Source organism: Clytia hemisphaerica, unplaced genomic scaffold (genome assembly GCF_902728285.1).
Source record: "Clytia hemisphaerica strain Z4C2 unplaced genomic scaffold, Clytia hemisphaerica genome assembly, whole genome shotgun sequence".
In the NCBI taxonomy this organism is placed as follows: Eukaryota; Metazoa; Cnidaria; class Hydrozoa; order Leptothecata; family Clytiidae; genus Clytia; species Clytia hemisphaerica.
Genome location: NW_027103994.1, coordinates 922,707 through 943,361, shown reverse-complemented (window position 1 = coordinate 943,361; position 20,655 = coordinate 922,707). Strand labels below are relative to the sequence as shown.

General features: G+C 36.5%; 1 protein-coding gene across 1 annotated transcript; it reads right to left on the bottom strand.

Moving 5' to 3' along the window:
* Nucleotides 1-1,969: 1,969 nt before the first annotated feature.
* LOC136811235 (thrombospondin type-1 domain-containing protein 4-like) lies at nucleotides 1,970-18,486 on the bottom strand. Its single transcript, XM_067067848.1, has 16 exons — nucleotides 18,407-18,486; nucleotides 17,294-17,562; nucleotides 16,426-16,552; nucleotides 15,353-15,476; nucleotides 14,701-14,840; nucleotides 13,922-14,189; nucleotides 13,030-13,199; nucleotides 12,664-12,773; nucleotides 12,096-12,314; nucleotides 11,219-11,406; nucleotides 10,793-10,934; nucleotides 10,124-10,343; nucleotides 9,580-9,750; nucleotides 8,595-8,768; nucleotides 3,567-3,749; nucleotides 1,970-3,203 (listed from the first exon to the last, which is right to left on the bottom strand). The coding sequence occupies exons 1-16, from the start codon at nucleotides 18,476-18,478 to the stop codon at nucleotides 2,268-2,270; spliced, it is 3,513 nt and encodes a 1,170-aa protein (XP_066923949.1). The 5' UTR covers nucleotides 18,479-18,486; the 3' UTR covers nucleotides 1,970-2,267.
* Nucleotides 18,487-20,655: the final 2,169 nt, after the last annotated feature.

Here is a 20,655-nt window from a genome sequence, read left to right as displayed (position 1 = left end):
TTTTTTGTTTTTGTTTTTCTTAAAAGACTTCTTATAGGTGTATGTACACAAAAAGTTCAGAATGCACAAATATAGAATTTAATTTATGTTTTTATATCTTATCTACTGCGTGAAAAAAACTAGTTTTGATGACAGAGGAAGTCTTAGAATGACCCGCAGTTTTGAACCGCGAAAATGGAGTCAGTAAAAGAACTCATTTGCTATAGTTTTTCAGTCAGTCAATATCTCTGGCAGAGGAAAATACTAACTACCTGCCCTTTTATCCTGACCATATCCTCTGCCACCAAAACAAACATACATAGATTGACCATTGACTATCGGTCAAATTTTTGAATTTCTCTAACCTCAATTATCAGCATATTTTAACACCTTAAACTTATCGAACATGCAAAACTTTAGATTAAGCGAATTTAAAAATAAAGAAAAAAAGAAACTATGGAGACCATTCTGAATTTTGAGATTTCAATATGCTTTCATAATTTTTGTTCACAATATTTTATCCACAATATTCTCTTTAAATTCAAAGATGCTCTTTTGTCATCAGGAGAATTATACCAACATTACATTAAATACCAATCCTTGTGAAGGCGTCTTTAAAAACAACTCTTGAACATCTCTTGATGTAAACAGATACATACTTCAGATGGAAGTTTTATTAGAATCAAACAATGATATGACCTTTTGGAGAGTAGCTAAGGGCGTAAGGGAATCTTATGGGTATATCTAGCCACACTATACTGATAGCCTCTAATAGCCTTTTGGGAGGTTTGCCTATCTTCAAGTCTAAACTTTATTTAAAATGTTGGCAAATAAGTTAAATGATTATTCCTATAGATAAAGATATGCAAATCCTTAATCTCAAATAACTGAGGATCAGAAAACGAGGTATCAAATTCAAAAAAACTCTCTCAAATCTAAATTTTAAGTATTATCATAAAGTAAACAAAAATATCAAAATTACGCAATTTACTTTTGAATCATAATTTTAGATAATTCTGAACCCTTCGGAGGCTAAGTAATTGGACCTTTTAGTTGAATGACAAGTCACTATCCCCTCTTTTTTCTTTAATGTTAGATGCTAGATACTAGATATTTAGGACTTGACCCATTCTAATCTACCCATGAATTTTTTTCGCCCAAATTTATTGCATTGAACCAAGTAATTAGCTAAGTAATTATTCTACTTGGTAATTTACCCAAAAACGTCCAACCACTGTTGTTTTATACTAAAAATATCTGTATCATATGTTTAAGGCTTTGGGACACAAAAAGTTTTTTCGCGTTGGTGCAATGCAACATACTCCATCCCACCAACCTGAAACGCTTTCTCGTGTCTCCATCCCATTTTTCTTTCTCCCAATAAAAGTGAAATCTCACTTTTGTCCCTGGGACCCTGGGACAATGGAGCAAAGTTGATTTAAATCAATTTTGCTCCATTGTCCCAGGGACAAAATCTTTTAGGTATTTCCCTCACTTTTTGCCCCATGAAGCAAAAAAAGAAACCACGAGATACGCACTTTTTTTCTTGTGTTTGTGGGATGGAGCATGTTGCATTGCACCAGCGTGAAAAAAACTTCTCCTGTCCCCCAAGCCTTAACTTAATATCCAAATAGAACAAGGTCATTTAAAATTTCCCAACATGCGTCAAACTTTTCGACTTCATACAGCAGCAGTTCCAACTGTTAGCGACAAAAACAATTTCTATGAAAAAAGCTTCCAATTTATGGTGTTTACAAAACCTGTCTGATAGCATAGCTCAAATTGACAATTCGCTCGTACGAAGCAATTGAAAAATACAGTGGAATCTCTTTAACTCGAACTAGTTTCGCGGTCCCTTCAGTTAGCAATTTCTTTTAAACCTTACTCCACAACTCGAAATGGGTCAAGATCAAGAAGTTACAATTCTCCTTTTGCGTTCGAGATATAGAGACTCCATTGTAGTACGATAGAAAGAAAATAGTCGGACCGGTACCGTAAATATTCCTCTTCTTAAACTTCTCTCTGAAATAACTACATGATATTTATTTACAATTTATTCATCTGCAAAGCTCAAAAAATATTTGTCATCAGGAGAACTTTTGTGCTTTCTCTGAACACACAATACTTTCGTAGTTATCCTTAAAATGTCAAAAGTCTGACCCTACTTTTTTCCCCGCTTTATATCTCGTTTTCTCTTATCATGAAGATATTACTCATTTATAGATTAATCCATTCATTCATCCATTCATTCATTCAACGTTTTACAAAGTAAGCCGTTCATTTTGAAATTAACCTTTAGTACACGTGACACAACAGTATTTCTTCAGCCTCGGTTTCACACAGAATCCATTCTTCTTGACCACGTGGCAAAATCCTGGTTTCTGTGTGTCTAAACATTGTGTATCGGTAGAAGAAGATTGCTGCTTTCGGCCGTATCTAGATCGCGCGTTGCCATAACGAGATTGTGAAGCAGCCAGTCTAGACCTTCGTAATTGTGCGATTCGTGATCTATAGCGCTGCTTGTACCAATTATAGGGGTTTTTCGGTTGCTGACCGTTTGTAGATTGTAATCTTTTTCTTTGTGAAGCTATGTTATTGTTTACTGTCGCTTTTGTTGTTTTTCGGGTCGTTGATGTGGTCGTTGTTCTTGTAGGGGTGGTTGTAGTGGTTGTCGTTGTAGTAGGAGTGGTCGTTGTTGTTTGACGGATGGTCGTAGTTGTTGAGGGGGTGGTCGAAGTTGTTTGACGGGTGTTCGTAGTTGTTGAGGGGGTGGTCGTAGTTGTTGAGGGGGTGGTCGTTGTAGTTGAGGGAGTAGTGGTGGTAGTTGTTGTTGAAGAAGTTGTTTTAAGAGTGGTCGTTGTTTTCTTTCTTGTGGAGGCGGCCGTTGTAATGGGTTCGTTGGTCGTTGTTGTAGGTCCAGTAGTAGTCGTTGTTGCTGCTTTTGTGATTTTCCTTCTTGGTTGTGTATCTACTCTGCTTGATAGTCTTACATTGTTTTTGCGGGCCGGTTGTTTTGAATGTGCCGGTTTCCCTTCTTGTACAACAGTACTTTTCCTTTCAAGCAAGTTCTTTGATTTTCTTTCAGTATTTTCTTTCTTCCCACATTTTTGGGAACAGTCACGCGACATATCAGGACGACTTGACCATTCACAGCCACGAGCTTTCCGATTCTCTGACGTCATACAAATTTGATGACGTGTTTGAGTTCCAAGGGTACAGTTACACTAAGTTGAAAAAAGAAAATATTTTAAAAATAAAAAAATAAAACATTGTACATTTGCTTGGCCAGATTTTCCAAATGTTACACCCTTATAGTGCACTTTTTCTCATCTTTGCTCATTTCGACCCTTTTACAGAACACTTTGGGAAGCTTGGAAAAAGGACCCTGAAGGGCCGATCGTACGATAGGTCATTTACCTTGAGTAAGTGCCCTCCCCCCCCCGGAAACATACCTCGCTATATTTTCTGTTTTTAGATTCTCGGTTAACTTTGTTTTGAAAAAAATATGTTCTAACAGTGTGTTTCTATCCAAAATCTTTATCTAAAAAATCATAAATTCCTAAAATTCACTGGTTTTATGTCAATACCTGACTCCAAGCGTTAGTGTGCCACATGGGTTTGCATTCCTTCTCATAACATCTCTTCATCAATGTCGGTTTTGTTTTCGTTCTGCAAAATACATCACTGACCACTTGATTGACACCTTGGTCATTCTGCACCAAACAAAATGCAGACCGGAATTGTTTTCCCATACCACATGAGGTTGAACACTGAAAAAGAAATACGCGAACATTTTCAAAAAATAAATGCCATTACCTTATCAGCTCTTTTCACATCAGAGTAAAAGCCGACCTATCCCGCCATTACTAAATTTAGGATTTACACCAATTAGGACTGTAAAAATTGTCAAAACAGATAATCTCACAGAAGATATGCATTTGATCATAGTATAAGAAAGCCGCGGCTTCCTTATACTATGATTTGATCAGGAGGAAATTTTGATAATGCTCGAAAGTTAGTGTTTGAATTTCAGTCACTTTTGAAATCGTACATCTTGAGAAAACTTGTTGAACATCTCTTTGTTTGAAAGTTCTTTCTTTTATTGATTGGTTTTTTGTTATTGGACCTGCCCCGGTGGGGTAAAGGTCCTATAAGTTAACCTGTGTTCGTTCGTTCGTTCGTCTGTTACCAACTTTTCTCAGGATTGAATCATAGTAATTTTTTGATTTTTGGTACAAAGGTGCAAAATGGTGGTGACCAAAATGTGATTGAGCCCAATTTTAGAAAAAAAAAATTTGGGGCAAATTTGGGCCAAAAAACGGCTAAAAAACGGGTTTTTTGGACTTTCTAAAAAATTGGATCATCAATTTTTTCTGATTTTTTGTATGAAATTAGGGTACCATCATAGGTAAAAGATGGCTAAAGCAGATTTTTGTAAAAAAAATTTGTTGGCTCAAAAAACGCATGTTTATCTATAAGAATCACTATTAATAAGCCTACACCAATGTTCTTAGTCAAATTACTCAATTTTTTTATGAGATAGATGTTTCGTTTTACTCACGAGGGCTTACTTTTGAAGAATATGTGTGTTTAGACATGAAATTTTGGTTGCTTGGCGTTTTTATATAGAAAAACTGGCCAAATTCGATATTTTTTTATAAGCACATTATCAATTACTTAGGTATCAGCTTTTCTCGAGATTGGCTCTTTCAATCTTTATGATTTTTCGCACAAAGATGCATAACTATTAACCCTCGAATATGACAGAGACCGATTTTCGAAAAAATTATTTTTGGGCAAATTTGGGCCAAAAAACGGCTAAAAAACGGGTTTTTTGGACTTGGTGAAAAATTGGATCATTAATTTTTTCTGATATTTTGTATGAAAGTAGGTTACCATCATAGGTAAACTATAACTTATAAGAATCACTATTAATAAGCCAAATTCGATATTTTTTTATAAGCACATTATCAATTACTTAGGTATTAGCTTTTCTCGACATTGGCTCTTTTATTCTTTATGATTTTTGCACAAAGATGCATAACTATAAACCCTCCAATGTGACGGAGCTCGATTTTTGGAAAAAAATCTTTTGGGTAAATTTCAGCTAAATAACGGCTAAAAAAAAGGGTTTTTTGGACTTTGTGAATTATTGGATCATTGTTTTTTTCTGATTTTTTGCATGAAATTAGATAAAAGATGGCTCAAGCAGATTTTTGTAAAAAAAGAATTTTTCAGCTCAAAAAACGCATCTTTTCTATAAGAATCACTATTAATAAGCATACATAAATGTTCTTAGCCAAATTACTGAAATTTTTGATGAGATAGATATTTTTTTTGCTCACTAAGTCTTGAATATAAAAAAATATTTCAAGAGCATGAAATTTTGGTTTCTAAACGTTTTTTTTATAAGAAACAAACAACTAATTTTAATAGATCGTCACTATTTGTGTTGTGAATGATTTTTTAATGGTCACGCTCACGTAGATATCAATTATATATGTGTTAAATGCATAACCAGGTAGGTCCATAAAAGTATCACTTGTTTTTTTCAATAATTTAATCACATATTATTTGCAACATGATTTCACTCGTTAAGGATTTGTGTGTCCTCAGTAAACCTTTTTATGAAGTTTCATCATAGTGTTTATGTTTTCCCTTTTCCTCGAAATGATTGAATCTTATTGGTTCAAGAGTAGATCAGGCCCGGTGGAAGCGGGGAGACTTCAGCCCCCCCCCCACTTTTGAGAAAATGAGATTCTTTTTCTCAAATTCCTGGTGAATTTTATCCCATTTGAGCCTTCAGCCTCCCCACTTTTACGGTTGTTCCGCCGGGTATGTAGATCACCTGATTTTCCGAGGAAAAGAATGAATTTATCTTCCCAGTTATCACAGAACGTTGTTTTAACGATCACCCAACGTTATCTGAACGTTATATGAACATTAGGGATGTCAGATGTACGTTGTGATGACGTTCATCTGTGTTACACGTTGTTTTTTTCATTTCATCATGGATATTCTTAACTTTTTAGCAAAAATCATCCTGAAATATTCTTGAGGTATTCTTAGGTTAACATCGAAATTTACATAACCTAGATTTAACATATAATACACGCCTGAAACATAGAATGGCATTTTTGTGAAAGTATTGAGCCTGAAGCATAGAATGGCATTTTTATGAGAGTATTGAGCCTGAAGCATAGAATGGCATTTTTATGAGAGTATTGAGCCTGAAGCATAGAATGGCATTTTTATGAGAGTATTGAGCCTGAAGCATAGAATGGCATTTTTATGAGTTTTGAGCTGAAGCATAAATGGCATTATTTGAGTATTGAGCCTGAGCATAGAGCATTTTTATGAGAGTATTAGCATAGAATGGCATTTTATGAGAGTATTGAGCCTGAAGCATAGAATGGCATTTTTATGAGAGTATTGAGCCTGAAGCATAGAATGGCATTTTTATGAGAGTATTGAGCCTGAAGCATAGAATGGCATTTTTATGAGAGTATTGAGCCTGAAGCATAAAATGGCATTATTATGAGAGTATTGAGCCTGAAGCATAGAATGGCATTTTATGAGAGTATTGAGCCTGAAGCTAGCATAGAATGGCATTTTATGAGAGTATTGAGCCTGAAGCATAGAATGGCATTTTTATGAGAGTATTGAGCCTGAAGCATAGAATGGCATTTTTATGAGAGTATTGAGCCTGAAGCATAGAATGGCATTTTTATGAGAGTATTTGAGCCTGAAGCATAGAATGGCATTTTTATGAGAGTATTGAGCCTGAAGCATAGAATGGCATTTTTATGAGAGTATTGAGCCTGAAGCATAGAATGGCATTTTTATGAGAGTATTGAGCCTGAAGCATAGAATGGCATTTTTATGAAAGTATTGAGCCTGAAGCATAGAATGGCATTTTTATGAGAGTATTGAGCCTGAAGCATAGAATGGCATTTTTATGAGAGTATTGAGCCTGAAGCATAGAATGGCATTGATTTTTGAGAGCGTATTGAGCCTGAAGCATAGAATGGCATTTTTATGAGAGTATTGAGCCTGAAACATAGAATGGCATTTTTTGATGAGTATTGAGCCTGAAGCATAGAATGGCATTTTTATGAGAGTATTGAGCCTGAAGCATAGAATGGCATTTTTATGAGAGTATTGAGCCTGAAGCATAGAATGGCATTTTTATGAGAGTATTGAGCCTGAAACATAGAATGGCATTTTTATGAGAGTATTGAGCCTGAAGCATAGAATGGCATTTTTATGAAGATTGAGCCTGAAGCATAGAATGGCTTTTTATGAGAGTATTGAGGCTGAGCATAGAATGGCATTTTTATGAGAGTATGAGCCTGAGGAATGGCATTTTTTATGAAATATAGATGTGCATTTTTATGAGAGTATTGAGCCTGAGCATAGAATGGCATTTTATGAAAGTATTGAGCCTGAAGCATAGAATGGCATTTTTATGAGAGTATTGAGCCTGAAGAACATTTTTTATGAGAGTATGAGCCTGAAGAATGGCATTTTTATGAGAGTATTGAGCCTGAAGCATAGAATGGCATTTTTATGAGAGTATTGAGCCTGAAGCATAAAATGGCATTATTATGAGAGTATTGAGCCTGAAGCATAGAATGGCATTTTTATGAGAGTATTGAGCCTGAAGCATAGAATGGCATTTTTATGAGAGTATTGAGCCTGAAGCATAGAATGGCATTTTTATGAGAGTATTGAGCCTGAAGCATAGAATGGCATTTTTATGAGAGTATTGAGCCTGAAGCATAGAATGGCATTTTTATGAGAGTATTGAGCCTGAAGCATAGAATGGCATTTTTATGAAGTATTGAGCCTGAAGCATAGAATGGCATTTTATGAGAGTATTGAGCCTGAAGCATAGAGAATGGCATTTTTATGAAGTATTGAGCCTGAAGCATAGAATGGCATTTTTATGAAAGTATTGAGCCTGAAGCATAGAATGGCATTTTTATGAGAGTATTGAGCCTGAAGCATAGAATGGCATTTTTATGAGAGTATTGAGCCTGAAGCATAGAATGGCATTTTTATGAGAGTATTGAGCCTGAAGCATAGAATGGCATTTTTATGAGAGTATTGAGCCTGAGCATAGAATGGCATTTTATGAGAGTATTGAGCCTGAAGCATAGAATGGCATTTTTATGAAAGTATTGAGCCTGAAGCATAGAATGGCATTTTTATGAGAGTATTGAGCCTGAAGCATAGAATGGCATTTTTATGAGAGTATTGAGCCTGAAGCATAGAATGGCATTTTTATGAGAGTATTGAGCCTGAAGCTGAAGCAATGAGAGTATTGCATTTTTATGAGAGTATTGATTGAAGCATGGCTGAGAGATTGAGCCTGAAGCATAGAATGGCATTTTTATGAAAGTATTGAGCCTGAAGCATAGAATGGCATTTTTATGAGAGTATTGAGTGTTACTGGTGATAATGCCTTAAAAAAGGCATTCTTAGGTTCAGTTGCTAAATTCCATGATGGTGATATTCTTACCAAATTCTCAATTTTTTGGCCAATTTCATCATAAATATTCTTATAAAGTATATTCTTATAAAAAAGCATGTAGTTGGGTTACAAATGTTACCTTAGTCCATTCAGTTGATAACCAAACACCTTCTTTGCAAACTTTCCCATTACATGCTCGTTGTGTGACCAACTTCTGTTGTCCACGACATTTTCGTTCATCCAAAACATCTCCAGTACTGCTTGAACAAACCACGTGGCGTGTCTGGATACCTTCTCCACATTGGCTGGAACACTATGGAAAGAATTATATTTGTCTTTGCGTGTGTTCAAGTTCATAAAGTATTTTAAGAGGTCATACAATTACCGTAGAATGTATTAACTTTTTCATTCCCGGGGAAACATTCCTGGCAGATTTTTGGGATATTTTCCGGGTATACCAGCAAAAGAAGTTTTTGATGAGATTTTGACATTCAAACTGATCGAATAACAAGTTGAAGTTACGTTTGTATTTACCCAGAGTGATAGTCCATATTTTTTTTCAAATCATTTAAGTGGCGATAAAAAAGTTTCCCCGGGAATGAAAAAGTTCATTCTACTGTACGAGCTAGATGTTCCAAATTTGTTCATAATTTTTATTGGGCTAATTGTATATAGTTTTTATTGAAGCTTTGATTTCTCTGTGGACATGCTTTACCAAGATACAGAGTACCAGATGTCAAGTTGCGGAGGAATTTCACCACAGTCCTGAGACACGTGACATAATCTCTTCCTAGGGAAAATTTTTACCGTTCCCTTTGCCTTGGAAATTGCTTTGGTGATGTCCATTACAGTGGTGGATATAATAGAGGTTCCAACTTCGTTTATAGTAGAGAGTGTTTCTTTTGGTCATAGATTTAAAACCCCCTTCCAGATATACGGAGCGATGGCCAAGAGGTCAAAGGCGTCAGCGTCTCGAACCAGGGGCTCATTCCAATGTTCCGTTCAGTTCATAGATAGCCGAGCCGGCTGACCATGGACCCCGTGAAAACAATCGAAAGACCGTCTAAAAGTCCTAGATTACTGGGCTATCCACTTAGAATATCGACTCAAATCTTTGCACTAACCTCATTCCATTGGCTAGCAAACCATCCAACAGAACAATATCTCATCATACAATTTCTCGTACCGTTCGGTTGATACTTCACATCGCAATAACGGTTCGGTAATCGGAACCCGGCAACGTGTCTGCAATGGACGTCGCGGTGTTGCATGCCGTAATCGCACTTTTTTGAACACTAGAAAGGGAGGGAAAGGAAATCACTAAGAAGTTTAGTATGCTAGTTTAGATGACTAAATTCAAGTCAAAGTAGGGTATGGCAAGGAATCCCGGAACAGTATAGACTGTACAAACTATTTATCCCGTAAAAATTAATGCGTAATTTCGTACAACACTTTGTCACATTCGACACATTTATAGAGTCTCTTTGACTCAAACCTCTATAACTCGAATCTCTCCTCGACCAGTGGCGTGGTGGGAAAATTTCTCTGGGCTGGCCAAGGCAAATATGGCGCCCTGCTTTTATTATCTTTTATAGTACCTTAAAAGTCGTGTTGAAATTGACACCAATAATACCCTAATATGCAAAAAATCCAAAACATACATTGTACCTCTGACCACTCATCAAAATGCCATCGATAATTGCACGGTTTAAAGGGACATTTCATTTCGCTCTCTGGTTTATCTGTTCTCTCACAGAGCTCATCCTTTACTGTCTCGTCATGCGTTCGACCCGCTACGTGAGTGACGCGCGAACAACGTACGCGTCTCGTTTTAACGGCATCAATACCGCAGCGTTTTGAACAGTCACTCCATCTTGATGTTTTCCACCTAAGAAAGAGAAAGAAATTGCCGGTAGAGTTTCGAAAACCCAAAAACTCTATCGATTGTAAACTCTTTCCGCTAAAACCCTAAACTAAACCCCTGTTTGCGAATTTTCTTCGGTTTTGGGCTTATTTCTTAGATAGTGATTTGTCTAAGGCTATAGCATATTCCACATTACTAGACATGTGTGTTTCATTTTTAATCACTTTCTTTTGTTTAGAAGTTCCTCCCCAGCTGGCACACAACATTGTTTCAACGTTTATCTAATGTTCACAACGTCTATTTAACGTTAGATGAACGTTGAATCAACGTTTTGTGCCAGCTGGATCCGATCTCATCAATGATCCCTAATAAGTCTCCTTGGTTAACTTTGATTTCTTTCACTTTCTAATCTTGACTTCGATCGCCATAAAAGTCAACACTTTATAGACCTACGAATGAAAAGCCCAACTTACTCATACGGACACGGTTGGACATTACACATTCTCCTTCTGACAGCTGGTTTTTCTCCTTCTTTGCATTTGGCGTCTTCAACAAACCGCCCGTTGCTACCGCCCCCTCTCGCTTCAAAACAGCGGAAAACCATCTCCTGTTCACCTAGGATGAAAGAGAAGACAATCATCATTTGCTAAACAGTTCCAGGACTTTGAAGATAAATGGAGTCATTACATTGGCCAGTAAAACCTGATTTAAATTGCTTGTAATTTTTTAAAAATACGACTATTCCTTGCTCCACTCTGTTCCGGTTCAGAGGCCTAATGAATCCGATTATTTAGCTTTTTATTGTAAGGATTTTCTGACGCATGGAAAACATAATCCTTTTGTTTTGGCATTCTCTAGGTCCTTAAGATTTGCGCGTTTAAACTACTGCTGAATCTCACCTCCGCCACATTTTTTGGTACAATTGGTGAAGCCACTGATAAACCATCGATGATTGAATGGAATATTCTGGACATTATTATTGATTGGACCCCTTGTTCCACCGATGACTCTATTGTTGCCAAAGGTGTTGAAGTTACCATTGAAATGCGTGTTGGTGTTGGCGTTCGGCACAAAAGGTGGAACCACTCTAAATGGAAAAGTCAGAATACAGTTCGTGTAACTTCTAATAGAATTTAAATTTCGATTATTAAAGTCTTTTTGATTAGTATTCCACTCTCGAATATATTTTCAACAAGTACAAAACCGCTGTTCAAATTCAATTCTTCAAAGGTTACTGCCTTTTTTGTCTCCGCTACAGCTTATATTGAGACAGACTTTAGGAAAGTCCATTTGCTTAAGTGTTCATTTCATTCTTGCTAACATGAAGAAACCACGTCAACGTAATTAGACTAATTCCCTTGAGAGTGGTTTCTACTTACTAACAAAAAAGAGCGCACACTTCAAGCGAAAATACTTTAATATGCTTTCATTCATTCAAAGAATTTCTTAGTGACAATACACCTTTATTTCGACCGCAGTCATGCGGTAAGGCGCGTACCACTTTATTATTTAATTTACCACCCTAAACTCGATCCAATCCTTTTTTTGCACTTTTTTCTATTGTCTTTAGGTGCGAAAAAAAGACTGGTACCTCTTTAGGGTGGTAAAACAGACAAAAAAATACCCGCGTAGCAATTGGCGGCTACAGTCGAAAAGGGGTATCCTTAGGATTGCATTTTTGAAAATGAAAATCAAAGACGGTAAAGTTTTTAGGAATTTTTAAATTAAGAAAAAAGGTCATCCGACGCAGGACAAATTCTCACCAAAAACGCTTACCTTGCATTGACAGGTCTGTTGAGCGGGAAAGTGACTCGAGGTGGAAAAGGATTGTTATTGAACCTTCGTTGTTGATTCCCGTTGAACGGTATTCTTCTATTGTTTGCACCGTGGTAAGGTGGTACTTTCCCTACTGGGAGAGGGACTTTCCCTTGGTGATTAAGACCAGCATTAGTGACGTAATTTTGTTGGTAAGCTGGGAAGTGTTGTTGTTGATATCTTAAAGAAAGATTGAAGATTGGATTTACCAAACAGACAAAAAATTATACGGTTATAAAACAAAGATACAAAGAGTCATCGGTTTTTAACAGATTAACTTCAATCTGATTCGATTGGATCTCTGAGGCTTTCTTTGTAAAAGGAAGTGTTTCCAGTTGAGCTGACTAGTCCCCCATCTTATTTTCAATTCTGGACGTCAACTTTCAGATTCGAATTTTTTGAAATACGAACTCTCAGCAATACCTAAGTTAGATCAGAAAACAATATGGCGGACTTGTCGACTTCAAAAATAGACATCTGTGAAAAATAGCGTCTAGTATGTAATGGAATATGATATATGTGGTCGTACCTGATAGGATTGTATTGTCGTCGGCGTGCAACTTCTCTGACGTAATTCATATTTTTGGTAGGGATGGAATATTCGTAAAGAATGTCTGTGAGTGAGCCGTTCTTCAGAATCTGTCAGTAACAAAAACAATGGAATTATATGCTTCATAAGAACAAACTATATAAGAACATAAGGCTTCGATGGCCAAAATATTAAGATGTTTAAAGAATCATCTCCATTCAAATTTCCAATGGGAATAGATAATCAAAAGGCCTAAAATTGGGCCTAAAATTTAAGAGTATTTTTTACACCGGGACGGTGACATTATAATACATGCTGAGAAAGGGGTGCTCGTAAAGTATCTGCTTTATTACGTTATATACTCACATCTATATAGAAGTTTCTTCTCAGTGGTCCACTAATAGTGATCTTCTCACGACCGCCATTATTGTCTCCGGAATTGTAATCAATGATACTTCCGTCGAAATACATTTTGCGACTTTCTTGGACGAGAGAACGCCCGTTGATCAGGGCACGATGACGTGACGCTTTCAGTACTGAAAAAACAAATATAATCTTTTCTTAATGAGTGTGGTGTCAAGATCTGGGTACCAACTATATACATCGCTAAATTTGAACCTCGACCACTTATAACCTAGGCTTTATTTATGTTGTATGCAAAAACTATTCGGCGACAATATATTAGAAACGAGAAAGGTATTTCTACCGAACATTTCTTTTGTTTTGAAAAAAAGTGATCAAAGAACTAAACACCTATCAACCCTTTAACTTTCGGCTATTGACGAGAAGAATGGTAATGAATTTATAAGGAAAGGACATCAAAATTTGTTGTCTTTGTGAATTACAATGCAACAACTTCAGACATTTCAACGTTGTTTCTTCCACGTTTGAAAGAAAGGAATAACGTCAAAAAGCGTCAAATTGTCTAAAGTCCTTGCATTGGTTTTCTCATGGACAAAGAGTTTTGACGTCAATCTTTTCTTTTAAACTGGACCCCAGTCTCTTTACGCTTTATAGGATGATAGTTGTATTCATGATATGCACCATTGCAATGTCTTCCAAGAAACCGACAGCTGATTGGCTGCAAGTCACGTATTGACTGATTTTACGTTACTTACAACCAATAGCTATTGGGTCCTCAATATGTAATGTCAGAAGACATTGAAATGGTGCATATCATGAATACTTGTCAATCCAGTGTTATAGTCTTTTGTTTTGACTTGTATTGTTATTATAAGATAATTTTTGTGTTCCTCACCTATTTTACTAGAGGATGAATAAATCTCAGCAATGGTCACATTGACAGCTTTTATGGGGATCAAGAAAGCTTTGATGCTTGCTTCCAAATTTGTTGCGTATCTGCTGGTATGGAAAGTTCTGGAGACTTTTTTCCATTGTATTGGAACGACCATTGGTTTGATGATGTAAGAAAATCTTTGTTTTGGTCTTTGTGTTGTTTGTTGTGACCGAGACGTGTGTTTCGGTGTGGTGTTTCGTGTTCGGCCCACCGCCTGTCTTTTGGTTGCCTAAATGTTTGGAAATGTTATGAATTTGTTATTTTGTATACACAATTTTTTTATAAGCAACTCCAATTTTCGGGTCAGGGCTGGGGTTGCTTCGCATTCTAGCTCATTTTCTGAAAAAATTGCTTTGACTACCTCTGATATTATACCATTTTTATGATTATTGGGTCAGAGGCTATCGTCTGCTATGGATGAAGTTTTTACTTTATAGTGAATTTTTTTGGCTCATTTCAGGGCTCAAGCCTTGGCAACCTTGGTGCTTTAAAAAAATGTGTACCAAATGTATAATAATAATTTTGAAAACCAAAATTTTGACGGACCCTTGATTATTTCTTTTTAAGAATCGAGTTCTCAATTTCTTCTTAAGAACGCTTTTAGAAATTGAGCGTTTCTTATTCATGATGTTTATTCCGTAAAACTTCAAATACGGAGACAACTTTTTTTGCAGATGTTTCCGCATAAAAAATGACGTATAAACAAAATGAATTCTAACTTTTTTCAAAAGACTTATCACCTCTTCACGTCGTCTCACACATTTTCCTTTCACGCAATGAAAACCACCCGCTTTTCCGCATATTGTCCCGTCCGCAACATTTCCAAAGGTTTTGAAGAACCGTGATTTCCTTGGCATACAATTCAATTCGCAGTCAGCATCTAAAGGATTAAAATGTGAGTTGATTTTTAGAATTGAGGAAAATCAGGGAAAGGGAGTGTTTGGCCTACAGATACTCTTGGTATCATTGATTGAGAAGGTTTTCTGAATTTTTTTTTTTTAAGTTGGAATATTTGATTATTAAATTGGCTTTTAGAATCGCACCCTTACAGTGCAGAAAAAAATGGGTGAAATTCATACCCTTACAGTGCATTTTTTCAAATTTTAAACTCTTTTAGAGCAAAAAAAAAAGATTTTCGAGAAAAAGTTTGTAATTTTTTCTAGATTTGCTAAATCTCCACCCATTTATCAAAAGTCCACCCTTACAGTGCATTTCTGATATTTTGAAAAAATAACCTTAACCGCCGCACATACCCATCGGTCAATTTGCCTGACTGCCCCCCCCCCCCCCCCCCCCCCCCCGGGAAAATGACTATAGGGGACTATAAGGGTGTCTGAAGGAATATATCTGATCATCCCTTTAAAGATAAATTTTAGAAGCTTAGAAACCAACCTTTTTTCAAGTAAGGCACCCAATTATACTTGTCCCCTCGATACGGTATTTTGTTGTAGGCGGAACATTGACGTGAGCGCGCGATTCGTTTCATCAAACGTAATGTATGCCCGTTCAAGCAAGGCTGTAAAACACAAAAATGACATTATTGAAATATACCACTAGTCTTTAGGAAAAAAAGGCCTTGGATTTCTCGTTCTATAACGAATAATCGGCTCATCATGGTCGATAGAAAAAGTTACAATCATGGTCGTAATATTTGAGAAAAAAGGGAAATCCACCGGGAAGTTTTGAAACCACAATCGATTTGTAAGTGCTCTAAAGTAGGTTGGAAGGGTAGATTTTTACATGAGACTTAAGACTTAAGAGGATCTAAAAGTTCAAAAATGGTCCAATAAGGCTCGTAATATAGCCTGGAGGTCTATAAACCAGAGCCAAATTGAAATATCCAATTAAATTTGAGAGATAGCCCATAATCGACTTCCTCGCCCAAACTCCAAATTTCGAAAAACGAGGAAATAAGCTTAATTCTCAATATATTTCAAGCATGATTGTAGTTGTCGGATGCATTCTTTGGGAGAGCTATTAGGTATTGAGTATCAACAAACTTTCGAAGGAGTATACGGGGTGCTTCCATACGTACTAATCACAATAGGCTAACTAGGAGGCAAGAAAAGGGCTCTGTGTCTAGAACATGCGGGACGAGATGGAGTTTTTACAAGCTCTTATTTGATTTGGTTGGTCGTTAATCAGTAATAGTTAATTTTTCTAAAGAACGCATAATTTTTATTACTTCAAATGACCAATTATCAAAGTATTTTATAACAGCTCCATCTCATCTGGAACACACACGGTATAAATGATGCTTTCGTCATCGATACCTTAGCCTGACTATTTATTATCTTTATACAAAAAGCATCCTCCTTTCCCTCCCTTCCCAGCCGGCACTCGACGTCGTATCAACGTCCATTTGACATTCATAACGTCCAAATAACGTTATTTGAACGTTAAAACAACGTTGTGTGCCCATAGGGTTTGTGCTTAAACTGTTTTCAGTGGTCATCTTAAGTAACCTGTGTATTGCATGCAACCACTTCTCGTGGTTTTCCAGCACATTTTTTTGAAGCTCCTCTCCCTCCTCCTTGTTCTTCTTCGCTTGTTGTATTTTCTTCGTAATTGAATCGCAACGGTGTCTCTTCACTAGAAAGGAAAGTTTCGAGGGCTAAAGACCAGAACTGATTTCTTCCAGCGGACACACAACGTTTTTTTGACGTTTATCTAACGTTCACAACGTCCATATAACGTTAGATGAACGTTGAAACAACGTTGTGTGCCAGCTGGGCTCGTTGTTTCACAGTCGCCACACAGTGTATTTCAACTGTCTATTTAAAGCTCACAGCATCCATATAACGTTAGTTGAATGTTGAAAAGATGTTCTGTGCTAACGGCCGGGTTTAGCCATTGGCGTCAAAAGAGGACAATGCATTGACTTTAGACAGCCCATCTTTATGCCAACTTTAATTCACAATTAGAATAGGCAGGGTGAAAAGTAGGCCATCTAAACCAGAGCTATTGAAGCTTCCCACCACCTGACACATAACGTTGCTACAATGTTTACTTATCGTTCATAAAGATCATACAACACTAGATAGAGGATAAACTTCTGCTATTTGGGTTCACTTTTTCAGTACTGTAGAAAACTGAAATTTAAGGATTCTTCGAGGCCGAGGTGCGTCAAATCGTCTTCAATATAATTTTGATAACCTTAGGCTAAAGTAAAATAGATCATGTTTAAGTTCGTTTCAGCGTGCCATTTTTTTGTTTTTGGTCTCCATGTCAATTTAAATTACTTGCAGCTGGAAGATCGTTCATAAAATTTAGCTGGAAAGAGCTCCTAAAAGTGTTATGTGTATTAGTTGTTTTAAGCAATGGAATATTTACCTTTTACAAACACGGGTTCGGCTCGTCACACCACCGGCGCATGTTTTGGAGCACGAGGTCCATTTTGACCAGAACGACCATGTAGGGTGCCGAGTGCCCATTACATGATTACTCTTCATTTGATCAGGAACGTAAATTGATCGAGTGCGGACGTGGTGGGAACCCTTGTTACCTTGGTAACGATGAGGCTGATACCAACCATTGACATATTGATTGGGTGTTATAAATTGTGATGAAAATGTTTGTTGTTGAGGCGGTGTGAAAGGGTGCTGCAATAAATAAGGGCGGGATTACGTTATTAACAATACTTCATAGCGGCTTTAATATAATACACTCTTCTTTTGTAAGCATGACGTTTATAAGCATACTTAGGCTTAAACTTGGTGAAAAATAAGCATAATGCTAAGCATACCTCCAAGCTGAAATGCAAAAAAACTTGTGCAGCTTTTTTAAAACGCTGATTATTTAAGAAGAAAAAAAAGAAAATCAACAAAACGAAGGCTAAGCATAAAGATTAAGGCTGAAAATGAGATTTGCTAAGCATACTGAGTCTCGACTCGATTTTTCGGTACGCTTATAAGAAAAGAGTGTAAGCGATAAAATGATAAAATGGTATATTTTCCTCGTACATCTTGATTGTGCTTTATTACAGACATTTTTGTGAAATTAAAAATAAAGGAGAGGTCTCTGAGTTGACTGAAAGGAGGGGTCTCTAAGTTTGTCGCAATCTTAAAGGTTTTATTTATTACATAAATTTACCGTTTCATATCAGACACATATTTCATATCAGGACAGTGTCTGCCTATTGTTATATTATGCTGATATAAGCAAAAAAACGTTTTTTCCCTCTTTCTGACCAATCTTGCTCCACACCCGTGTCAATCCAATGTGAAAAAACTTGTGAATTAAAATTGACGAGTAAGCAAACGATATCACCCTTATTTAGAAACAAAACCTTTAAAGGAGTCTTGGCTCAATGAGTTGATAAAAAGTAAAATTTGTCAAACTTACTGCAGAAACTAAGTGAAAAGAAGGGTCTAGTGAGTTTAGTGCAATCTTGAAAGACACTTGGTCCAATGCATTCATCAAAAAAGCGAAATTTGTTAAACTTACTGCAGAAAAACATTCACATATTCCAACCACCGTCCATAGGGCCAACAAGGAGTGCTTCATTTTTAATTTCATTTTGTAGTTAATCTAAATCAAATGACCTTGCTTTTTAGACCATTATTTTCAAAACTTTGATTTTCTACTTTGATCTCTTTTTCAAAATATACGTTATAGGGGGACATAATAGGGGCTTGATTTACGATCATTTACTCTCGGGTCTTCTATCAAAAGTGCTCAAAAGAGCGAAGCCCTACCTTTTGACAAAAATTCTCATATATGCCCTTATTGCTGTGTCGTCCTCCTATTACGGGAACTGCGAATTAGTTCGATTCATAGAAATATTTCAAGAAATAGAACACAACATACGACCTGTGTCTACTATGGAACAGGCCCAGTGGAAGCAGGGAGACTGGGGAGACTTCAGCCTCCCCACATTTGAGCAAAGGAGATTTTCTTAAATAGTCTCCCCACTATTGAGCAAATGAGATTTTTTCTCAAAATAACCTTTTGGTAGTTTAAAGGTGCGATTTCTGCATCCGCCTCGGTATTTTTAGTTTTAAGGAACCTAAGAGTAAGCTCCTAAAAGAATGACTTTGATTCTAATTTTGATAAACAAAAGTTATTATGTAACTCTTTCATAACTAACACTCAAAATAAACATCTATCCTTTCACCGCCAAAAAATGGAATCCAAAAATCTTTCATCCATTCAAGAGTATCAAAAACATAAACTCATTCTCTCGATGAAAAATATCGGAAAACTGAAATCGACACAAATCGACACAACAAAGGATTGACCACAATATTTGTTTCTTTTCAACGACTTTTTATCAACCGCTGAAAATAAGCTTTATGAGAACACAAAAATCTCATCAAGACTTTAGTTTAGGCCTGGGGTATCGAAGAAATATTATAACGTATTCGGAAGTTACTACTTTATAACTTAAAGTGAAACCTAAAGAACTATTAAAAGCTCGTAAAATCACTGAAACGTTTTTACTTCAACGGTTCATCTCTTTGTGGTACGTATGCCATATGATACCTATTCTCACAGACCCGGTGAGATTTTTCAGCAAGTGGGGGTAAAAATAGCTGGTCCAAACTCAATGGGGATTGATATTCCCTCAATGGGGATCGATATTTCCATTTTACTCATGACTGGGGATTCGAATTCCATTGTTTTTAAGCAAGAAAAATTCAGTGGGGATGGAAAGAATAGCACAATAATTTGCAGTGAGGATAGGCTTATCTGAGTATTTTCAGTGGGGACAAGAAAATAGAGTAAAATTTCCCCCCGGGGACGATATTTTTGTCAATCTTTCCAGTGCGATGGGCTGTTAAAAAGGGGTGGCATATGGAAGGAGTTTCGTTGGGGTATATTCCAGGGGACTTCTGTCTTCGCAGTAATTTCATGCAATTATTTGTAAACTATTATTTTAGTGGCCGGGTAGTTTAGTCGGTAGAGTAGGGGTTATGGGTTCGGTCCACGGTTACTTGGATAATTGTTATAGACTGAATGAAAATGAACGGATAGATCTATTGAAAACTTCCCGATGTCCTGCTCTTTCTTCACTAGAAAAAGGGGCAGTTGAATTCGGGAAGTGGTACCTTCCCCCAAATTTGAATTTTTTTAATTCAGTAGTTGATGATTGTCTAAAGATATGAAACTTAAAAAAAATTTTGACTGTCTTCATCCCAGCTCCTCTGTCTGCTGTCCTACAAAGCATACCTTTATTCTTTTTCCATCGTTTTGGGTTCTTTCGATCAGGTTGGACTAAACATGTGCTCCCACGGAATAATTATTTTCTTTTTTGATGGTTATGTACTCGGGTGAGTTAGGGCGTGTCTAGATTTTTAAAAATCACAAATCCCGAAGCCGCGACCAAAAGCACCCATTCTCAGGAATTTACTTATGGATTTTTAGTTATTAAAGAAAGTGTGAAATATGACGTCATCAAATTATCACGTCATAAATCGTAAATTAGCTCTAACTCTATAAGTTGATGACGTCAGCAAAAAATGCACAAATTCGAAAAATGCAATTTTTTTTCTCCATCGTTTTGGGTCCTTTCGATCAGGTTGGACTAATCTTGTGCTCCCACGGAATAATTATTTTCTTTTTTATGGTTATGTAAAGTTTCTTACAGCTGAGTGCTATTGAAACACTTGCAAACTTGATATATCCTTAGTATGGTTAAAGTGTCCAGTTCTAAACGTTACACGCTTTTTTTTTATAAGAATACACTTTATAAG